The following is a 24,076-nucleotide window of genomic DNA, read 5'->3' on the forward strand; positions in this document are numbered from 1 at the left end:
GAGACGTGGTCTTGTGATCTCAAGGCCTCACGCTAAGGTGGTGAATGCACCTATCCCTCTCCCAAGTTGGGGTGTGACTTGACAAAGTAAGAATATGGTTGGAAGGTGAGTCCACATGTTGCTTTCTTTGTGTGTTCTATGCAAATACATATGTGAGTGGATGTGGGTTGGCATCATGAGGATGTCACATTCTTGTTGTAGCTTTTCTTTCCAAATTGAAGTCTCAAATGAAAGCTAGAGCAATAATATCAAGGAAAAGAGATATATGTAGAGTTTAATAGAGTTATGTGCCAAAGATTCTATAATATAAGCATAAAGGATAAATCTAAGAGATATGCTGCACTTATTTTTTGGTTCCTAAAACTAGGATAAACATAGCTAGGGATAAGCAATGGTACTAAGGATAACAAATCAACCCATAGAGAGTAAGAAGATTAAATAGCTATACAAATGGTAAAAGGTGAAATCACATTTACACTAGGTGCTAAATGCTTATTCAATTGGAAAATATTGAGACAAAGGTGCAACAAACAGTATCTCAATGCGAGGATCAAATAACAAAAAAAAACACTCATCAATGGCTAAAGTTTAAGTAACTCTAGAGTCCTATACAACATCTATAGAAGAAAGGGCCTTTTTTAACGTTTATCATCCACTTCAATGAGCATTAATTTGTGATGTGTCTAAATAAAAATGCATAGGGTACCAATGAGCGTTAACATGAGGATCCAATTCATCCTTGAAACCAAAGAGCGTTAATTTTGTAATATGTGTGAATAAAAATGCATAGGGTTTTTAAGTAATACATGGTTGTGTTTCTTTCTTGCTTTCTCATCAAGCTGTTGTTGCATCTATAGATTGTTGTTAAAGTAAGCCAAAATCACATAAGTTTAGCCGAGTTATTTAAGGCCCCTTGATGACCAAACATAAGGCTAAGTATCTCTTAGAGTATAATTTCATCCTAGCATATCACAGAATAAATATGACATGATTTGGCCCATCTACAACTCAATATCCTTTGGGTAGTTTTCATGCTAACTACTATGACATACATCGTTTGGCATGCATTTATATGATGATAAACATGGATATGCATGGGAGACATACATGGCATAATATAAGGGACATCAAGCTTATATGCATAGATTAAGTTGCATTTGGTTGGTAATTTTCCATGCATGAATAAAGTCATGACTATCATAGCATAACCAAAGTATCATATGTGTCAATAAGTTAGTACTGTACATGGGAAATACTCATTGCACATGTGGTTGGCCATCTTACAATTGACTAAAAGATGGCCACTATATTTGGACATAAATTGCTTATCTTAAAAGATGCTATGTCATCCAAGCCTAGACAAATGGTAAAAATTTATAAAGTAGTAGAGCTTAGCATTAAATCTACAAGAAGGTAAGTACACAAAATCTCTTAATATTGGAGTCACTGTTGAGAAGATTGAGTAAGCTTCATTTTTTTATTCTTCTTATTTCTATTCCATAAGAGTCACTCATTTCCCTTCATCTATTAATGGTTCACCCCAAAAGATGCACAAGTTTGGAATTATAATGGATTGAGTTTGGTTTTATTCCATTGAAAGATCCATGCCCCCTTTGCGCATTGAATTTTGGGGTGCTAGCAGAGCGGAAGTAGCAACTTCTTGCGCAAGGCAGAACGAATGTTCGGACAAGAGACTAATCCCTCGGTTCTTCCAAAATCGAACCCGAAAAAAACTTCCCTCGCCTAGAAGGCATAGGCGATTCCTCTAGGAAAATTTATTCTAACGTAGTCAAGAGCCTCAATTACCCTTTTGCATTCCGACCGAACCCGCGGGTCACATGACCGGATGAAGGGATGAGCTTGCACTTGGATCATAGAGACCAACACTTTTTTCCCCATCTCAAGAGGCACAACCGTTGATTCTTTTCCATATAAGAAGGATTATCCGTGATTTACTTCAACTATTGTAACTTGAACATAATTGAATTTTATTATAACCACTGTATTGATAGGATCCATTATAAAAATTTGGTTATGTTTTGTCTTGGGTACCAGGGAAAAGAGTTCCCAGGCCCCCGAGCCGGCACTCAAGCACATTACAAAATAGACACACCACTTATGCACCCAATATAAAATTTCCTTTTTCACAGATTCAGCTGTCTTTAAAAAAAAATTTGGAACGAAACCACAGTGTTTCCCATCAAGATCTTCGGTATTTCATTTCCCAGTCCAATTTCCAATCATTTCTTCCTCGGCGTACCTATGGCATCATTGGCAACTAGAACGCTCACCACTTGCTCACACAGGGGCCTTTTCAATAGTCCCTAGCCCATAGTACCTAGGAATATAATCACATAAAATCTATATGGACTCTCCATTGTTGAAGATCAGCTAGATCAAACAACAAGATCCATGTAAAAGAGCCATGAACTCCTCCATTGAAGACCAACAATGCCAATCAACCAGATCCATGCTCGTGTTCAGAAAACAACTCCAACTCATTTTCTTCCTCCCCGACGCATGCGTGGGTATCCTGGGTGACCCAAAGCCCGAGCACCGTATGGTCAGCACCCTCTAGGCTCCTTCGCAGGTCACCTAGCGCTTCACTCATAGGCCACTTCCTTGGTCCCTCCTCCACCGTACCGGAAGCTCACCATTTTAATCGAAGCGAGGCTGGTCAAGAGACCTTTGCCGACCTTGCCACGTGAGACGTCCTTCATTGACTCTCCTCTCCATCAGCTGTTTGTTGCAAGCTTTTCACTTAGGTCCTCACTCACGACCTTATTGGACAAGATAGTCAAAATGCTTCCCCAGAATTCTTGACATAAAATAATCTTTAAAAACAGATTTGATATACAAATACAGTTTTCAACAAACTCCCATTATTCCACGTCATTTCTGATTATTCCACATTCTTCTACATCAATTCACATCGCATCATTCCACATCCATTCATATCCATTCACATCGTCCTACATCCATTCACATCCATTATAATCATTCCATATCCAATCACATCCATTCACATCGTCCTACATCCATTCCACATCCATTCACATCATATTGCATCCATTTACATCCATTCACATCATATTGCATCCATTCACATCATATGGCATCCATTCATATCATTCCACATCCATTCACATCTATTCACATCATATCACATCCATTCACATCCATTCACATCATATCGCATCCATTCACATCATATCGCATCCATTCATTCACATCTATTCACATCATTCCATATCCAATCACATCATTCCATATCCAATCACATCCATTCATTCACATCTATTCACATCCATTCACATCATTCCATATCCAATCACATCCATGTTTTCTTGATGTATTCATATGAATATTTTCACATTCTTTCTTAAATTTCTCAAGATAAAATATGCTCAATATTCTTCTTTTTGAATATAAGGTTCATGGGATTTACAAAATCAATTATACCCATATTTCCTCTTTTAGTATAAACACTAATCCATTTATCTAAATGAATCATTTCCATAATTCTCATAAATTGAATGATTCTAGAAACTTTGTGCATAACCTTCTTTATTTTTTTGACAATTGAATAATGCTCAAAACTTCACTTTTAGCATAAAATTTATTATGCATAAATTCATTCTCTAATGATATAAAATTTTCCATAGCTTTCCCATATTTTCTAAGAAATGATAATACTCAAAATTCCACTTTTAAATAAATAAAAATACCCATATTTTGAAATATGCCAAAAATTTCTCTTTTAATATTCAAAATATTTGTACCTACGTGAAAATTTCTCTTTTTGTATCTAAATTTTTATGCATGTAAAAATAAATATAACAAAAATTTATCTTTTCTCTATTTAAACAATTATGCATGAATACTATAGAAGGATTTTTCATAAATATAACAAAAATCATTCTTTTAGCATAAAAATGTTTATGCCTAGAATATGATGGGAATTCCTCTTTTTACATTATTAAATTTATGCATAAAATTAAGATTCATCTTTTTTTTTGGGAAAATTTTACCATAGCTTCGTTTGCAATTTCAAAGAATGTTCAATTTTCTAATCTTAAATAAATACTCATAATTGAAATGAGATAGGAACTCCTCTTTTAAACTAAAATTTTATTATGCATACATAGCATAATTATAAACATAATTATATTTAAATCTTTTGATTATTCTTAAAATATCCATTCATCATTAGTATATGAAAATACTTACAAAAATATTAGCATAACTCTCTTTCAATCTTAAAATGAATCAATATGATTTTTCTTAATCATAAACAAGCTTAAAAGAATTAATCATCATTTTTAACTAGATTAAAGTCATAAAAATATTTAATCTTCTTCTCTAGCTTATCAAGCCTAGAGTTTTGATTAAGATAATGAGATTATCATTAAGATCCATCCTTTTAACAAGGATCTAACCATAAAGATGATTAATCTTTCAAAAGGAAAGATTTGCTAATAAAAAAAACATTATAATTAAGCATAAAGATTAGCAGTAAACCATTTAAACATTATGAATCATTAAAAAGCTTGATTTCAAGAAAAAACCATTGATTAAAAAGCTTCCCAAGCATTAGAGGGATTGGGAAGAAGATTATCATTGAGAAAGATAGAAAAACACCATGGATTAAGGCTTACCCTTGATTTTTGGCTTGATTCTTTTAAAAATAAGTGAAAGAAAAGAAAGAATAGAGAGAAAAATAACTAGAGAGAGAGAGAGAGAGAGAGAGAGAGAGAGAGAGAGAAGCTAAAAAACACAAGCTCTACAAAAATTGCAAATGGATAGAGAGCAAAGAAAGGAAATAGACAAAAACAAAAAGAAAAACAAGAAAATGCAAACACAAGCTCTACAAAATTGCAAGTGGATAGAGGGAGAAAGAAGGAAAGAGAAAGAGAAAGAGAAAAAAAGCTAATGCAACACTAAAATTTTATAAAAGGAAATCACAATTGCAAAAAAAAAGGAAAACCAAAATTGCAAAGGAAAGGAAAAGAAAGAATAATTGCAAAAAATAATAATAATGGCAACAAGCATAATTTCAAAGAAAAGGAAACCACAAATGAGAAAACAAAATTAAGCATTAAGAATTGCTTTAGAATTTATTAGATTAGTTTACTTTAGAATTATTTAGATAAATTTAATTTAGATTTAATGACTAGTGAAATTTTTATTGGGATCAAGATAATATTAGAAAATGTTGAAATAATATTAGAAAATGTTGAAATTTTAGAATTAATTATAAAATAATAAAGAACCAAATGAAAAAAGAAGTTAGAAATAATGTAATTATTTATTTAATTTAACTTACTAGTCAAACTAAATTAATAATAAAAATATTAAAAACATTAGATTCATAGATTATTAGAATATAATTAGAAATAGTGAAAAAAACTTAAGAGCTAATTTAAGAATAATTAATGAAACATTAATAAGAGTCTCAACAAATATGAGCTCTCTAAGCATCAACATCCTTTTCTCTTCAAGCAAACTTAGCACTTATTAGTTCATTGTCCTCTTTTAACTCTTTAATCTTACCCCTTGAGGGCTTGGACTTCAGCTACTTGTGTGCTTGTGTGGTGGTTAAGGGGCCATTGCTTTGGGGTCTACATGGCTTGTACTTTGGCTACTTGTGTGCTTGTGTGGTGATTCAAGAGCCATTGCTTTGGGGTCTACATGGCTTGGATTTCTCTTTTATCTAGGCAGATGCAGTTGTATGGATTACATCATCTTCGGATATGAGTGTCATGCCGAAGATGCAGTTGTATGGATTACATCATCTTCGGCATGACACTCATATCCTCTCCATCTCATCCTCGAGGGCACTCGGATAGCTTCTCCATCGACCATGATCCCCTATCTTTTCCATTCAACCCTAGAGCATACACGGTTAGCTTCATCATTCGACAATCCTCATCCTCTCCATTCCATCTAGATCATTGGTGGATCCATTGTCCTAGAGTTGACATGCCTCGGATTTCCATTTGATCTAGGCGTATACTTCATTAGCTTGATCATGGCAGGAGTCCCTCGTCCTTTCCATTCGACCCTAGGGTCATATGACTATTATATTCATATTTGGGTCTTCTGTGACACCGACACTATGCCATGGGCATGACTTTTGGCTTTTGTATACATAGCCTTTGTGTTTTATTTTTGCACAACCACTCTTTGATTTCGAGAACGAAATCATTATAGGAGGGGATAATTTGTAATGAAGCAACAACTTTAGATTAGGTCTAGGACCTTGGTCATGGGCTTAAGTATAAAAGGGGGCTCATGGACCATTATTGTACCTTTCTGACATCTTATAATATTTGGTCATCGTGACTCTTAGAGCCTCGTGGCTTTCATACATTAGCTTGTGGAAGGCTATTTCCATCCTTTGGTGAAAGGCTAAATCACTTAAGCATCATGGATATTATATGAGATTATCTTCTTAATCTTGTATTAATTCATGGTGATTATCCCAAATCTCAGCTTTATGATCACTCCATTTCAGATAGATTTGGAAAAACTTTATGACTAAGAGTAAGATCCATCCATGGACTGATGGATATAACACTACAAGGAAAGTAGTGATTCAACAATAATCTCAAGGATAAAGATAAAAAGGAAGAAGATTTAGTCCTCATGTAGTGTCCTCATGTAGTGTTTAGAGCACAAAGAGTAAGTTGAACTACAAAGAACTTACACCTTAGAGTCACTAGGCTTATTCTATAAGGCTTAGCCATAATTAAGATATTAGATGGGGTAGAAATGCAAGGGCATTTTGATGAAAGAAAGTTGAAGGAATTTTATAGACTATTAGACGGATGAAGAAAAGACTAGATAGGTTAAGATCTAGATAATTTTAGGTCAAAACCAAGCTACTTCTTGCATGGCTACTTTGTCCCTCTATTGCATCAAGTGAGCAAACTACCTATCAAGGACACATAAGGAGTTTTGACGTCAACGTGCTCAAAGGTAAAGAGCTTGCTTAACTTATCTTATGGGAACATTGATGCCTATAATAAGCAGTACTCGCAAGCCACAAAGACCCATGAGAATTGGGTAGTAAACTGTAACATTCACTCCACATAACTCATGGACATAACTCATGGATAGGAACCAAACATTACTATATATAAAAATTGCAACATTCGCTCCATATATCTCATGGACAAGAACCAAACATTACTATATAAAAAATGATAAGTAGGTTAATGGAATCTCTCAAAAAGAAGGATTTGGAGCTTCAAATGGTGATAGTAGAGAAGAATATAGAGAGCCAATGTTGGTAACATGGCTGGTCAATCCTCCTGGGTCAAACAGATAGATATGATGCACATCACGAACCTCCGATGTCTATGTAGTAGCTCCTGTGTGAAAGGGAAAACTTGTAAGTCCATCCTCATGACCATAATGCAAATCTGACATCCGTGGTGTCCACCGAATGTAACCATCACTCATGGTCGGAATGTGGAATATCCTAGCACAAAAGAATCATCATATAGGCCAAGACAAAGGTGTGTCACAAGTGCATCTGAGTGTCGTGTGTCACAAGTGCATCTGAGTGTCGTGCCACATAATCATCCACCGTACATCTCAAGTGGCATAGAATGCACCCAAAGATGAATATCCCGACTCAAAGAACATAGGATCCTATAGACACCCATGGGAGCCATCTCGATGTCGGCCTCATGTAGGATCAAATGGGAACTCATGCCATCATCCCACATAGCTCCACTCAAAAAGTCGAAGGCATGATCCACTGAATCTATATGTGCATGAGTGTGATCCGACCCATGAACTATATCCTCGTGTGTAAGATCCTCTATGTGTGTATGATGATCTAGGATATAAGTATAATCATCAGTGTCATCGTAGTCATAAAAAATGAAGAGGTATCATCAGTGTCATCGTAGTCATAAAAAATGAAGAGGTATCCTCACATTAAAGGTAAATGGTATCATCTCCTAAATCATCATCTATGGCCTCCAAGGTCATCCTCATAAACATGGTCTATCTCCATCAATGATACCTCTATGTGATCTACATCCCATAATAAAACTATCTCCAACAATATAGGATCTGAGGAGATGTCTATATCAAATACAAATCTCTCAATATCTATGCCATATGATCTACTATGGATATGATAAATATGTAAAATCCTAGATAGGCAAAGAGGAATCAATGCTCTCAATGTAGAGGAATCGATGCTCGTAGAGGAATTGATGCTCAATGTGCTCGTTGCCGTCTCTGCCCCCTCAAGATCATGCCCACATGATCTAACTCACACACATCACTATCACATACATCATCATCATGTGCATATGTGTCAATAGCATCATGTGCATGTGTATCATCATGTGCACATGTATCAATATCATCGTATGTGTGTATGTGTGTGATACAATCTCATGTGTATGAGATACATCATCATAGTTATGTGGGTGTGATACATCATCATCATATGGATCTATTTCTAATACAATGTACACTCTCATGGACATAGTCATCATCATCATCATATGGATCTATTTCTAATACAATGTACACTCTCATGGACATAGTCATCATCATCATCATATGGATCTATTTTTAATACTATGTACATTCTCATGGACATAGTCATAACGACTCAAGAGTGTAGGACACTCATACAAGTTGCCCATAATATGAGATACATCATCATCATCATCATCATATGGATCTATTTCTAATACAATGTACACTCTCATGGACATAGTCATAACGACTCAAGAGTGTAGGACACTCATACAAGTTGCCCATAATAGAATCGTCCCATGTGCGATCAATGCTAAACCCTTCATGTCAAGAGGTAGGCAAGCAATGAGTTGATGAAGTCATCATGTGCGAACCACCTGGCACATACATTTGCCTTGATGAAAAAATGCCTCAAATGACTCAACAAAAAACCCTTGATATCAAACATCCGTCCATGGCATGAGCATGCCCCACCTCATGATAGCAAGAGATCGGCAAATGAGGATCAAGACGTCGAAGCCTCGCATTGCCAAAAGTATGTGTAAATGTGGCAAAAGATATGTGATTCTTAACACCAAGTGGCAACTCGTGATAACGAGTGTAAAGCCATGAAGGTAATGCATGGGTGGAAGCCTTATGATCAAGATTCGATAAGGAAATGAAGTGACATCGATGACAAAGATAATGTGTAGTGTGTCTGTTTTATAAGATGGGTAAAAATATAAAAATAACCCATAGCTGTGTGTGGACACATCCAATAAGCCAAAGCATGCGAACATGAAATGGGAAAGAACATGGGACCTCGAGAAGTGTGCCAATAGAAAAATACAAACGCAAGAGAACATCCGATTGGGTCCCAATTGCCCCCCAAGCGTATGCTAAAAGCATCTCCACTTGAGTATTTTTATAGTATTTTATTCTATCAAAAATAGATTACATGGCTATTTTTAGCCCAAGCTTGCTTTACAAGATTTCTTTTTTTAAAAACAAAAATTGGATGATAAAATATTTCAAAAATCTCACTCCTGTGATAGTTCTCCCAGTTTAGGAGATAACCATCCTTGGTTGTAACTATTAGCACACACGAGTGATCAAACACATTAATCGTTCCCACATTGGATTCACTCTCAATAATTAATTGGATTTACTCCCAATGTCCTCACACGCTTCACACGTGTCTTAGAGTTGATCGAATTCACTCACAATAAAACTTTTAGAACCCTTACACGCATCACACATGTCTTAGAGTTGATTGGATTCACTCACAATCAAACTCCCATAATCTTTACATGCGTCACACATGTCTTATAGTTGATCGGATTCACTCACAATCAAACTCCTACATTGGATTCACTCACAATGTTTTCATACGCGTCACATGTATTCACAAAGTATACCACACATATATGTTATAGCTGGTTAGATTCACTCACAACTAGGGTCACCCTCTAAAGAATAAGGTTCACTCTCGATTCTTATACCACACTGGGTTACCCTCATCAAGAATTAATTCAAAAAAGTTGATCGGATTCTCTCACAATCAAACTCATACATTCCTACATGTGTCACACATGTCACATTTGATTGGATTCACTCACAACCAACACTCAATTTGTGACTCACAGATAAATATCACCAAGTATTCATCATAGACATGTAAAAGAGACATTGTATCAAGGACTTCTATGTGTAATAAATTCTAGTGTCCCATACCACCAAAAATTATCCCACACAAATCTAGAGATAAGTACCATACCACAAGACTAATTCATAGTGAAAAACTCATAAAGTATAGTTCAAGATGGAAGAGGGAATTCCTTCGAGAAGTTCTACTTTTGATGCATAAGAACTATCCTTGAAATTTGCAAAAAGTCTTAATAAATTTATTGTAAAGATAAACAAATGAATATGTTACCCTAAGAGTCGGAGTAGTTGTCGTGGTAGTCTTGTTCTTCATCATCATCGAGTCCAAGTGAATTAACAAATATTAAATAAAATTTGATGACGTAAAAATAAAATCCAAAAGTAAGAGAGTCTTACCTTGATGTATTGTTGGCTACAAAATCAAAAGGTTAAGAGAAATAGAGAATTTAAAACAATTTGTGAATAACTGAAAACGTAATTATTGGGTGAAGATGAAGACTTATTGTGTGTAAGTCAAGATGATAATTGTTGAAAACGCAACATGGCTCCATGGTAGAGATCATTGGTATAACCTACACATCATGCTTACACTACACATAACAACATGCATACACTCATGCATACACTCATGCACAAACTCAAGTCTAATAACGTCAGCCTTAAGTTAGGAGTAGTATAATATGATAATTTATCCCAAATCACAAGTCCCTATAGTGCTGAGAAAACATCTAAAACCATGGAATTGAAAGATTGGTCAAAATCATATAATAATGATCGTAACTGTATAACAATAATCCTAACTGTATAGCAATAACACGCCACTAGAGTGACCCACATTTCTATCAAACTAGAGGGTGAGAATATGTAATTTCTTTTTCCTCCCTTTTTTCCTCTTTCTTTAAAAGAATGAATAAAAATTTTCTCTCTTCTTACTTTCTTTATTTCTTTCTCTTCTTATTCTCCTTCTTTTTCTCATTATCTTCTTCTTCTTCTCTCTTTTGTTTGTTTTTTTTTAATTTTTTTCTCTTCTTCTTCTCTTCATTCTCTCTCCTCTTCTTTGTCTTCTTCTTCTTCTTCTTTTTTCTCTCCTCCTCCTCCTTCTTCTTCTCTTCTCCTCTATCCTCCTCTTCTCTTTCTCTCCACTTCTTTCTTCTTCTTCTTCTCTTTCTTCTCTCTGTTTTTCCTCTTTCTTCTTTCTTCTTCTTGTGGTTTCTTGTTGACTTCTCTGTAGATCTTTCCACATCAAGGGACATAATCTTACCAATAGCAGGGTTTAGTTTCATTCCACTTGATATATGATGTAAACTTGTTTATAAATTCTATACTAGTGATGGCTATGACAGTAGTCCAGGTGCAAGATGAGTTTCCCCTCTAAACTAGGTTTTAATTCTCCTTCTAAACTGGGTTTTATCTCTCCTTTCTTGGGTTGTAGCATCTTAATGATGAATTTCAATGGATGGTTCTATGGTTATAGTGGCTACTTGAATAACATGGTAGATTTATGTAATAGGTCAGTAGCTCAGTTTTATGATGGATTGCCTTGTCACTTCCCATGCACCTCCTTGGATAGTAATTTTAGCTACTCCCAATTTGGTTTTGGCTACAATAACATCATGATCTACATTCCAACTCGTTCTCTTTCTCTATCCGAGGGGGTAACCATTAAGCATTTTTAGGCATTCTTTGCAAGATATTATTTTTATCAGCTTGGTAGTGCTTGCCATTGTCTAACATTTGAATCTTGATGCACTATGTAACAATGAATTGAATAATTCACTACTATCACGAAAGTATTGGCTCATGTGTTATTATATATGATCATTTTGCAATGTGATTGATTTCATTACTAAACATTTTAAAAGGAAAGTGTTAGGAATCTTCAACATGTTAGACATCACATCGGTAGTTGTAAAAATTCAAGTTCTGGGGAAGCAGTTCATAAGCATCACCATAGTTCTCACATAAGTCAAGTTTTGGAAAGTAGCTCATAAACATCTTTTCACGATTGTCAATGATTTCCTCTCTCTCTATTTGATTTGTTTTATTAAATTTATTTTTCAACCATGGGGTGTGTCATCTATATATTAAGATCAACCTTCAAATTATGGATATTATGAATAAGTCTAGATTGCATCATAAAGGGCTAGCGTAGAATTTCATTATAAGAATCATGTTGGTAAGAAAACTCAACACTACATAGGTGTGATAACAAATGAATGAGATGATTTTATTTTAAGGTCATAGAGAACTCACATCAGCCTAGTGACTGTACCATATTCCATTTTCACAATGAGTTATGTACGGTCCATAGGCGGTTTGCTCTATTTCTCCTAGCAATTATTACTTATAATTGTAACACCACAAGTACCAACACCTAGGATTGTTGTGGTGGCTTCCCAAATTTGGTAATTTGGCATTAGTGGCATCTGTCTCAATAGTCACCAAAGTTGTTCATTAGTACGTTATGTTGACTAATGTTTTCCCTTCAATCTCTTGAATGTCACTAGGGCTCACTAAATGTTGTGAGGGTAACATAGGTGGAGGTAAGCGAATCTTTGGTAACCTATATGCCCCTCTTTAAATGTTTGATGCACCAATAACTGGTGTCTGAGTACCAAAGTTGTTCATTTAGTACGTTATGTTGACTAATTTTTTCCCTTCAATCTCTTCAATGTTACTAGGGCTCACTAAATGTTTTGAGGGTAAGATAGGTGGAGGTAAGGGAATATTTGGTAACATATACACTCCACTTTGAATGTTTCAGAGATGTTTCATGCACCAATAGATGGTGTATGAGTTTGATTAATTGTTGTGGTTTGTCTCGAACTACAATGTAAAGCAAGTGGGGGTCTTTGTTGCTATGGCAAGGCCTTATCAACATGATCGTAACAATATTCAGTAATATCATTGTTAAACCACCACACATAATGTGCATAATAGAATGATTAATTAAGGATACTCAATGCTCACGTGTTTCTAGCAATGAATAGCACACCCTACTAGATCCCTTCAATGATAGCTCATCAACTAACATCTGTGTGGTTCGTGTTTCCTTGGGAGCTTATTTGCTTGAGATACAACTAAGGGGGTATTTGTTGATGAATCCTTCTTAGCCTTATCATCCAGCTTGATAGCTAAATGGCAATAAACTTCCAAACTGTGTAATTTTCTCGTAATCACATGATCAAGTAGCCTACATAGTGCTACATAATCCCCAAAAGGAAACATGACAATAATTAATTATTACTCAATTTTTGTCTATTTTTACACCTAAGATTCACATGTTTTATGTGAGCTATGAATTCATGCACACTTTCCCCTTAGTTTTGACTCATGTTATTTAGTTGGGTAGCCACACTCCACTTTGAGCAAAACCAACCAAGAATGTAGATTTCAAGGTTTCAAAATCCACTATCTTTCCTAAGGCTTCAATCATCTAAACCAGTGACATGCTCTATCATCTAGTCTCAAACTACACGCCTTGGCATGAGGGAATTCAATCTAGTTCACCCAATGTGTTTTAGATTTGTGCAAATACCTCCAAACTTGTATAGGAATCACCTTGAAACTTGTGCATAATTTTAGCCATTTTAAAATCGCTTAATTTTATTTCCCTTAGGATATCTTATTCCTCTCCAGATTTCCTTTCCCACCCCTCCCTCTATTCCCTTTACTACCAACCTCAACATATATGCCACAACTAGGGATGTAGTTAGGAGCAGTGTTGGTAAAGCTCAGGTCGGGGTATGTATCCATGCTCAAGTATTCCATAGTACAGTATCCTCAAAGCTATTCTAGCTCTTGGAGTTCCTACCATAGGTCTTTCAATTGAAGTTGTTATATAACAAGGTGATGGGATTGTAGCTTATGTTCTAACCCTTAGTGAAATCCATTGAGTATGGGGATGTAGAATCATGGTGAACAATTGTTCTATTCTTAGTTTTTGCACTCTTGGAGTAATCTCTCTGACATGCGACATGGTCTCTTGTTGACTTCTCTATAGATCTTCCCACATCAAGGGACATATTCTTACCAAATGATAGGGTTTAGTTTCATTCCGCTCGATATATGATGTAAACTTGTTTATAAATCCTACACTTGTCATATCTATGACTCTAGTCGATGTCCAGGATGAGCTTCCCCTCTAAACTAGGTTGCGATTCTCCTTCTAAACTGGATTTTAGCTCTCATCCCAATGAGGAGTTTGAATGGATGGTTCTATAGTTATAGTGGCTACTTGAATAAGATGGTAGATTCATCTAATGGGTCAGTAGCTCAGTTTTATGATCGATTTCCTTGTCACTTCCCATGCACCTCCTTGGATAGAAATTTTGGCTACTCCCAATTTTGTTTTGGCTACAATAACATCATGCTCTATCTTCCAACTCATTCTCTTTCTCTTTTCGAGGGCTATTCTCTAGTTACCCGACTAGTGAGTCCAGAACATAGTCTCAATTTACACTAGCCCAAGGCTAAAGGTGACCACTCTTCCTAAAGTCTCCTACTACTACTGATGGTTTGCTAGACTCTAGGTTCACCACCCTGAGTCCTCAAATAGGTTTTCTCTACTAGGGTTCATTCCAAATAGTATTGCTCTCCCTATTAGGTTGTTTGAGCTAATTATTGGAGAATATGGTATGATTACATTTGCAGTCTCCTCTGTGGCAACATACCCTTGTTGCAAGTTTGCAATTTTACCTCCCTTATCCATGGATCCCTCACTAAATGTTGGGGCTAGAGATTCTAATCATCTTAGGCAACAATAACACTCCCTTGACTCTTTATAGAGTGATGTGAGCCTAAGCTTTGACTAGTATAAAGATCTTGGATCATTCGATGCAGTAACAGTTGAGTGGATGTCATTTTTAAGAATTCATCCGAATCTCAAGTGCATTAAATGGACTCATTTAAGGTTAAAGCTAACCAATTCATAGTTCTTACCTATTTTATGCTCCTAGGGTACTCCCATTTCTCAAGGTTTTCCCAGATTTTTAAGATTAAAAAAAAGCAAATTTATATTTTTCTACAATTGTTTGCATATCATTCAAATGGTTTAATGTATGCTTCCAGTTGTCTGACATATGCTTCTAATTTTTTGATGTATGGTTGTTGTTTGTACCAAATAAATTACACACAAAATCTTTGGTGCTTTTTCTTCATCTCAACTAAATTGTATGACATATGTTTGGACATATTATTAGAAAAATACGTGTACCAATCTATTAGTCTAGTGTATAGATGCAACTATGACGTATTAATAAAAATGTTTGATGTATTTTTTTTTGTCCAAAATAAATCAAGGGAAATAGAATTCTCCTCAATCATGTCTCCAAGAATCCAATGACATATGATGCAGTGTAGTTACAAGAACACCTCAATTACCAACGATATAAGCATCGCCAAAAAATAATAAAAATATGCTCTAAATAGTAAAACATAGATAAAGCATCCTCAAACTAAAATATTAAGCACCAAAAACATTCTCGACACACTAGAGGGTGGCATAGGCATCCCCATTGTCAACTACTTTGCCTCTGCGCTACACAGGGGTACTATTATGTGTGGCATATTACTTGCTAACTCCCTTCTTATATTGTGATTCCCATCTCCCTTGTTTTTTTGAAAGCATGTGGTTGGTTTGTCATGGTTGTGGGCAAAGGAGGCATGTTTAAGCAACACTACATCTCTTTGATGGCAAACCAAAAACACTACGCTTTGCTCACTCAAGCTTGCTTTCTCCCCCCCCCGCCCCCACCCCACCCTGTCGAAAAAAGAAAAAAACATATCCAGTTAAGAAAGTAAGTAGATACCAAATGTAATGACATAGCTTAGTAGAAAATCTTAGAAACCCTAGCTTGTAAACACAAAAAATGTGATGAAGAAGATGAGAGCTCTCTCCAAAAAGATGAAACCCTAGCATGATATCAATTTGTAACCACATAACAATAAGTAAAGAAGGATTCTTGTGGAGATAAACACATCCACCTAGGTAAAGGCCATCTTCCTATAACATATCATCGATAATAGATAATAGATGTCACATAAATCAATATTAAGTAGGATGGTTGCAATAACATAGTGAAGTAATGAGTTATGTAAGAATGTGCTATCATAGAATTTAAATCATTTATATTAGTAAAACTATGGCATACTTTTAGGAAAAAGGGTTGCATACCTATAAATGATGTACGAGTCAATAGAAAAGCTTTTAATTTTATGATGAATATTCATCATTCGATGCTAGCCTAAAGGCTTTTGATCTTTTAACATATATAAAATGGGTTGAATGCATGCTATGTAACATTTTTTGGAATAAATTAAGATCTATAGGAAATTTATATATATTCACATTAGGTTTTATCATATTTTTTTAAAAATATTCTACATTATGGTATCAGCTATCACACTAGATGAAGAATGAATATATATACTATAATATCCTCATATTATTGAGGACATTCAATAGAAGCATTAAATATTATAATTCACATGAATTGATCCTCTCTTCACAATTTAAGGTTAAGCTTGTAAAGGTAATTTTGTGATAGCCATCTGTGTCCCACCTCACACCATCAAGATTAATCCTAAATACTAATGAACCATAATCTTTTTTTTTGCACATTACTCCATGCACTGCAACAACATGCTTTGACATGATTGAGGTGATTGCATAATGATTACTTCCCTTTTTTTTGTTTAGACAAGCCTAGTAAACAGTTTCACATTGAAAAGTTTTCTATTGAACATTTTTAGACTCAAAGGAATCCCGAAAGGTGATTTCCTTATTGAAACTTGAAACTTTCATTTTAGATTCCTATGCACATTTGAATTTATTTTTATTTTTGCCAAAAGTACAATTCTTTTTTTTCCTACATTCATCAAGTGTGACAAGACAATTAGGTTTTTAGATGCATGTTCCTACTTTCTTGTTGATCTATATCATTCATAGCTAAGGCATTATGTTTGTATGCATGCTAATGCTTTAGTATGAATCATGATTATAAAAATTATAAGAAGAATCTAAATCAAGTTATAAGTAGTAGCTATTACACTTAATCTAAGGCATTATGTTTGTATGAACAAAATGTATGCATGCTAATTCTTTAGTATGAACAAAATGTATGCATGCTAATTCTTTAGTATGGACCATGATCATAAAAATTATAAGAATCATTTAAATCAAGTTATAAGTAGTAGCTATTAACAATTAATCTAGTGCATAAATCTTGTCAAGCTTTGAGTAATCTACTTTGCTACATAAATGTTGCAATACAACACATGGTCATATATGTGGCAATGTACTTATGGCTTGTAAAGACATTACATCTTGTATAATGTACTTATTGCAATGTAAAGACATTACATCTTGTATAATGTACTTATGGCAATGTAAAGACGTTACATCTTGTATAATGTACTTATGGCAATGTAAAGATGTTACATCTTGTATAATGGTGTGCATCTAGTGATTCATAGAGTTCAATGTGTGACATTAGCTATATGAATGGTACTTTTCATGTATAATGGTGGTGCCTCTAGTGATTCATAGAGTTTAATGTGCGACATTAGCTACATGGATGCTTGAATGGTGTATTGTGTCTCATCATGAATTGAAAGCACTTCACCTAAAGATAACATAGATGTGTGGCATATTTAATTTATAAACCTTAATGAACCTGAATATGTGCTCATTTTAACCCTAACCTTAGTCTCTCCCCCCCCCTTCCCTTTTTACCTCATGCACTGCATTATCCCCATCTATTTCACCCAATATGCTTGGGCTTGACAAGGAGGGAGACAACCTCCTCCATGAATGGGATTCTGATGGTGGAGAGAGAGAGAGAGAGAGAGAGAGAGAGAGAGAGAGAGAGAGAGAGAGAGAGAGAGAGAGAGAGAGAGAGAGAGAGAGGCATCCATCCTCGATCGGCTAGAGAGACCTCTCTATTTTGAGACACTTCCCCTATGTCATGGTCATTGACACACATAGAGAGACCTCTAGAGATCTAGGGAATGCTTCTCTCAAAGAGAGAGACCACCTCCTCCATGCCGGAGAGAGAGAGGGTGGGGTGGGGCTCACTTATGTGCCAATCCAACAAGTGGAAATATATACGAAACAAAGAAGATTCTAGCTGATTTTGTGTAGAGCTCTTCTAGGGAATGCTTCTCTCAAAGAGAGAGGCCACCTCCTCCATGCCATGGAGAGAGAGAGAGAGAGAGGGTGGGGCTCTACTTATGTGCCAATCCAACAAGTGGCATTATATGAAATAAAGAAGATTCTAGCTGATTTTGTGCTAAAAAGAAGTTTTTCTCCAAAAGCAAACAAGTAGTATGTCTCGAATATTCTAACAAAACTATATGGCACATGTCTTATATCAGGTTTGAGAAAAGATAGGCTCAGCTTAGCCTAATCTTCACAAAAGACTTCTGGAGGGTGCTTGTTCAAAATTACAATATCCTCTTCATTCCATGATGTAAAGGATTGATGTAAAGCTGGGTAAAAATAATTTCTCCAACATGCAAGTTTACCTTCAATCTAGTATGCTATATGCTTGATATGTGGTAAGAATGATCACCATAACACGCTTTATTATTCATGATAGAGAACTACAATGAGTGAAAAATTAATTAGTAGGAGTAATTTGTAATAAACATAATGCTGGAGTCGTGGAAGCTAACGGTTAGGGTTGCAACTTGCACGGATTGTTAAAGGCCTAGCCACCACCGGCGCGTCGCGCGAGGCGCGGGTGTCTAGAAGTAGAAGTACTGCTAGGCGGCAGATGTGACGGGATGGCCTTAATGAGAACGCGTGAGCTGAGAATATTCCGCTTTTTGAAGCTAATTTCTAAACTCTAGGCTAAAATGCCATAGTCTTGAGGGGGGACTCGGGAGTACAAGTAACGTGTACGGCCGCCCGATCCCTGCCCTTTAGTGCTGAGGAGCTCCCTGCCCGAATGTGTGTTTTTCACACCATCGCCAAAAAAAGAAGAAGAAGAAAAACACATGGGTGTACCAGGCACGGCCGGGGTGAAACGGCAGTAAAAAAATGCAGGTATGCTGCTATATGCTCATTGCGGAGAAAAGACCAGAAGTAAAAAAAGTAATCGAGCTGCGAGAGCTTCTGGTTGCTGGGTCCAAAGTCAGGGGGCGGCCGTGGCATGCCGGGTAATTTAGTGAGCAATTCGGGGACGGTTGTTTGACGCACAAGTGTCGGGGAACGAAGGCCTGCGCCTCCATGGCGCGGCCTTTGGGCCTGTGCCAGTGTGCTGTGAACTGAACGGCGGAAATTTAGCAATCCGGCCCACATGTCAAATGCTCAACTTTACAGCTCGCAGTTAATTGTGTGTGGGAAAAGCGAGCGAGACTGCCCTCTTTCTCGGGTGGGCGGGGACAGATCTCCCCAGAATAGTGTGTAAAGCTCCGGGCAGATGCGGGAGTCGATGGCGGTTGTTTGCAAATTTCACACTTGTCAGGCGATTCAGACCCCTCGCCCCAAAAAAAACACACTTTTTTATTATTGAAACTTTAAAAAAACACACAGAGTAGTCACACGGAAGGATAGTGTACTTTCTACACTGCACGCTTTTAAAAAAATTCTGCCCCTCTGCAAAGGAGCCGGGTGAGTGGCCTGGGGCTGGGGTGCGCACACTCAATCGCCTCTCCCACTCTTTCTATCTCCTAGAAAACCAGGCGGACCTCCCCCGTCTCCTCTCTTCACGGGTACCAGCATAACGTCCACGCCTTCCTAATTTCAATAGTACTCTACCTCGTTCCTCTTTTCTGCAGCAAGTCTTCCTTCCCCTCTTCCTTCCTGCATCCCCTATAGCCCCTATAATAATAAAATAGCGAGTGTAATGGACTTTGACGCTCACAGTTTAATATGTTGTGAAGAGATGATTAGTAGCCCATGGTCTGAGGGTCCTTCGCCTTTCTCAGCTAGTGTGGACAGGTCATCATCCGAGCAAGAGCTCTCCTCTTTCCACTCACGATCCCTACCTCTCCACGTAGCAGTCGATCATGACGACGCAGTCACCATTGGCTACCTTCTTGGGAAGCAGCTCCAGTATCTGCCAGACGAGTCCTACTTATCTGAATTGCAGAGCAGCCAAATGTGCACAGAGCGTTGTAGAGCAGTTCGGTGGCTTCTCAAGGTATTTCAACGTATAAACCTTGTCGCACTGGTCCAACTTCGCCTTTATAAATACAGGACTTTGCACTTCCATTCCTCTAAAGCTCGATTGTAATTCATTCTTCCGTTGCAGGCTCACAGAATTTTTAACTTCCGTCCGCTAACAGTTGCTCTTGCCGTAAATTACTTCGATCGCTACTTGGCACAGAACCTGGCCTTGGTAATTTCATATCTTTTCATCGAGGAAATCGCATTGTATTTTTAATGCGTATCTTGACATGTGGTGATGACTATGTTAATGTAGTCATGGAAGACGTGGATGCTAGAGCTGCTTTCGGTTGCATGCCTTTCCATCGCTGCTAAGATGGAAGAAACAGACGTTCCAACACTGCTTGACTTGCAGGTCATTTAGCTAGTGCATGACATACCGTGGTACTAGGGACTTCTGTTTGCAAGCTTATAAATTAACTTAAAACAGGTTGGTGACATGAAGCACTCCTTCCATTGTGCAACCGTTCAGAGAATGGAATTGGCTGTTGTGAACGGCATGGATTGGAAGCTTCGATCAATCACTCCATTTGCCTTCGCGGAAAAGGCGATTAATTATATTGTTGGTGTCAGCAATCATACTGAGAACTTGCTTATGCAACGTGTCTCAGAGCTGCTTCTAGGAACTCTCCCAGGTTCGACTATTTGCAGCTCGCTTGTGATTCTTGAAACCGCGAAGCTAATTATATCTGCCTGAGCTGACGTACTGCATTTAACTTGCATTTTTGCAGAATTGGAGTTTCTCGAGTTCCAACCGTCAGTGATCGCTGTTTCATCGATATGCTGTGCGTTTGAAGAGAGCATTCCTGTTCAAGCTGATGTAGTCAAGGCATGGCTGTTGAAATGCATTTTGTCGAGTGCGGTAAGGTGCTAGCTTCTTGGGATTGCGGTTTCTAAATTTTCTCCGCGTTTAATTACGGGGCAGGGGCGTGGGCGTGTTTTTTTTTTTTGGCATACTCTAATAGCGTTTGTGGGATTGGTAGGAGAGTGTGGGCAGATGCTGTAGGGTGTTGGAGGAGCTTGTGGTGGATCCCTTGTGTGGGGCGGCAACGGTGTCGTTGATCGGCCATTTAAATACAACCAAATTGCCGCCCAGCCCAACCGGGCTCCTTGTGCTTGCTGCCGCCGCAGCTGTCCACGTTTCATCATCGACGCTAGTTGTAGCAGTAGAGAAGCTAGTCGTCGATGATGAAGACGAAGATGATGGACGACATGCAGAAGCTTGATGATGATCAAGTGCTTGATCATGAGAATGATTCTAATGACATGCACGCTGTTGCTGGAAGTACGAGTGCGAATTGTCAAAGGCGGCTTCTTGACTCGCGGACGACGTGCGTGCGAAGGATTGTCATGGACGAGCTGGTCTTCGTAACAACAACATCCCAGTGTCCCACACGAACGACGGTGGCACCACGTCCGCCAAGCGCCAACGCACGTTCTAGGAACAGATATACAAGACAGAGAGTCGGGGTCAAACGGATTAAATTCTGATGAGAAACACACACGCTAGAAATCAGATGATATCATCATCAGCAATGGTCCAGCATCAACTACTGCCCCCGGGCCCCCATGATATCGCACAGCTCCACTGTTCGAAAAAAACTATTTTCCCAAAAAGTAAAAAACCTTCATCTAAAAATTGTGAAATTATTTATAAAGAAAATTTTCAAATTTTGAAGGTTTTGGTTCTACAACCCCTCAAAATCTAAATTTGGAGTTATCATTTGGTAAATTTTTACTAGTGCAAAGTTACAAAATGGTAATCATCAATCTAAATTAGATTATAATTTGTAACTTTTTAGTCGTTTGGTTCCAAGGTGGTTACCAAATTTATACTGTGTGCTCAAGAGAGAAAACCCTTGTAATAAATTGTAAGGTAAGTGCCGAATCTAGCACATGTCCAAACAACCAAGCCTTTCTTCTTTAATCCGCCGCGTAAGGGTATGTGGGCGTCATGAAGATGACTATTTAACCATGATGCCACTGTTTACGCACCCATGAGACCACGATGTGGGAAGGTGGATTGCTGCTTGATTGATTGGATATTGATAGGGGCATTACGACTTTCCGTTCCCCGCTAATCGGAAGGATTTTGTGCAATTTAAAAAGATTATAAGTTATAACGTTTATAAACTAAAATTAGCTATTTTAAGTTATTTATTTATTTATTTATTTAGTAAGCGTAATAGATGAAGCAGATTATTATTATTAATTGGTGATCCCAAAGAGAGATGTACTTTTTTGTAAAATGCAAAAGAGGTTATTATATTAGTATCACTAAGAGATACATCACCCAAAGGTTAGACTTTAAGCTTTAACAGCTTCCTAAGGCTACTTCTCTCCTAATGGATCCTCCATTATTAATGGCCAACTTACAGTCTTGGACAATAAGCTCCTTAATTCCCTCCGGGGTGAGAGAAGGGCCTTTACTAAGACCATAGTGTGCTACTACATTCCTACAACTCCACAATTCAAAGATAATGAGAGCTCTAATTGAATGCCAGACTTTATAGATTGTTGGATTCATCTTGCCTTTGCATCATCCAATTAGGGCTTGTCTCCAGTTGATGTGGTCAATCACACCACATGTCCTTAGCAAGTTGCTTACTTCTTCCCAAATGGGTTGAACTGCCCTACATTCCCACAATGTATGATACATTGACTCTCTCTTGCTTTTGCACATAGGGCATCAAGGGTTGCCATCCCCCCATTTGGTAGTGACTTCCCTTACTGGGAGTTTCAAGTGGAGCACTCTCCAAAGCATTAAGTACAATCTTCCAGACCCTGAGGACTTCCATACCTTGGCCGACCTTTTCTTGCAGTATTGTGGTGTCAGTTGGTGGATGCCCTTTTTGTTCCAGCTCCTTGCTATCTTCTTAGTCCACTTGTCACTTCTTCTTACTGTGTGTTTGATCTTCTTGTCAAGCCTCACTTAAACTTCCATTCTCTGATACACTACTCCAGAGAGAGAAAGCTAGTAGCAGGCCAAGAGTCTTTGATTTTGTTGATCAAGTCTACCAAGAATAATTGCTCTTCCCTGGTCAAGTTCTGCCAAGTGGTGTCAATTGGTATTTGTCACTCTTGGGCATTGTTGCTCCTCCACCACAGGAATTTGAGGATTTTAGCCCTTTGTTGTGTAGCTTTTTAGCAAGTTTCTTGTTCCTAAGTATAGGTGGGACACCATCCTTAAATGCATCTTGGTATTTCTCTGATACACTACTCCAGAGAGAGAAAGCTAGTAGCAGGCCAAGAGTCTTTGATTTTGTTGATCAAGTCTACCAAGAATAATTGCTCTTCCCTGGTCAAGTTCTGCCAAGTGGTGTCAATTGGTATTTGTCACTCTTGGGCATTGTTGCTCCTCCACCACAGGTCTTTGAGGATTTTAGCCCTTTGTTGTGTAGCTTTTTAGCAAGTTTCTTGTTCCTAAGTATAGGTGGGACACCATCCTTAAATGCATCTTTGCAGAGCCACATGTTCTGCAATAGAGAGGAGTCTCCTCTTGCAGAGCCAATCCATGCAGCACTTGATAAGATTTCTTTCCAGCTTTGAGTTAACCTTTGAACATGTTCAGAACCTTTCACTTTGATGCAGCCTGGGAACATCAGCTTGTTCAGCCAGTGGGTTGCAGTCCATTTTTGCCCCAAAACATCAGCTTCACATAACTTTTCCCTTGTAATGAGTGCCCATGGCTGATCTAACTCCACCCTTGTGATCTACTTAGCTAGCAGCCCACTTGCCTTCTTGACTATG

The 24,076-nt window shown here is 37.4% G+C and overlaps 1 protein-coding gene across 1 annotated transcript; it reads left to right on the forward strand.

The window, feature by feature from the left end:
• Positions 1–19,850: 19,850 nt before the first annotated feature.
• Positions 19,851–21,906, forward strand: LOC147619392 (cyclin-D4-1-like). The gene is made up of 6 exons (XM_086773521.1): positions 19,851–20,300; positions 20,412–20,498; positions 20,583–20,681; positions 20,757–20,961; positions 21,058–21,188; positions 21,310–21,906. The coding sequence occupies exons 1-6, from the start codon at positions 20,004–20,006 to the stop codon at positions 21,550–21,552; spliced, it is 1,062 nt and encodes a 353-aa protein (XP_086629647.1). The 5' UTR covers positions 19,851–20,003; the 3' UTR covers positions 21,553–21,906.
• The last annotated feature ends 2,170 nt before the right edge of the window (positions 21,907–24,076 follow it).

This window comes from Cibotium barometz, chromosome 33 (assembly GCF_041138505.1).
Source record: "Cibotium barometz isolate CiBa-2024 chromosome 33, ASM4113850v1, whole genome shotgun sequence".
Lineage (NCBI taxonomy): Eukaryota > Viridiplantae > Streptophyta > Polypodiopsida > Cyatheales > Cibotiaceae > Cibotium > Cibotium barometz.

What these genes read in the sequence shown, in the direction of transcription:
- LOC147619392 (XM_086773521.1), top strand. Translation starts at nt 20,004, where the DNA reads ATGGACTTTGACGCTCACAGTTTAATATGTTGTGAAGAGATGATTAGT. An exon ending in TGGCACAGAACCTGGCCTTG is followed by an intron (nt 20,499 to 20,582) that starts GTAATTTCATAT and finishes ATGTTAATGTAG; the next exon opens with TCATGGAAGACGTGGATGCT. An exon ending in CAACACTGCTTGACTTGCAG is followed by an intron (nt 20,682 to 20,756) that starts GTCATTTAGCTA and finishes AACTTAAAACAG; the next exon opens with GTTGGTGACATGAAGCACTC.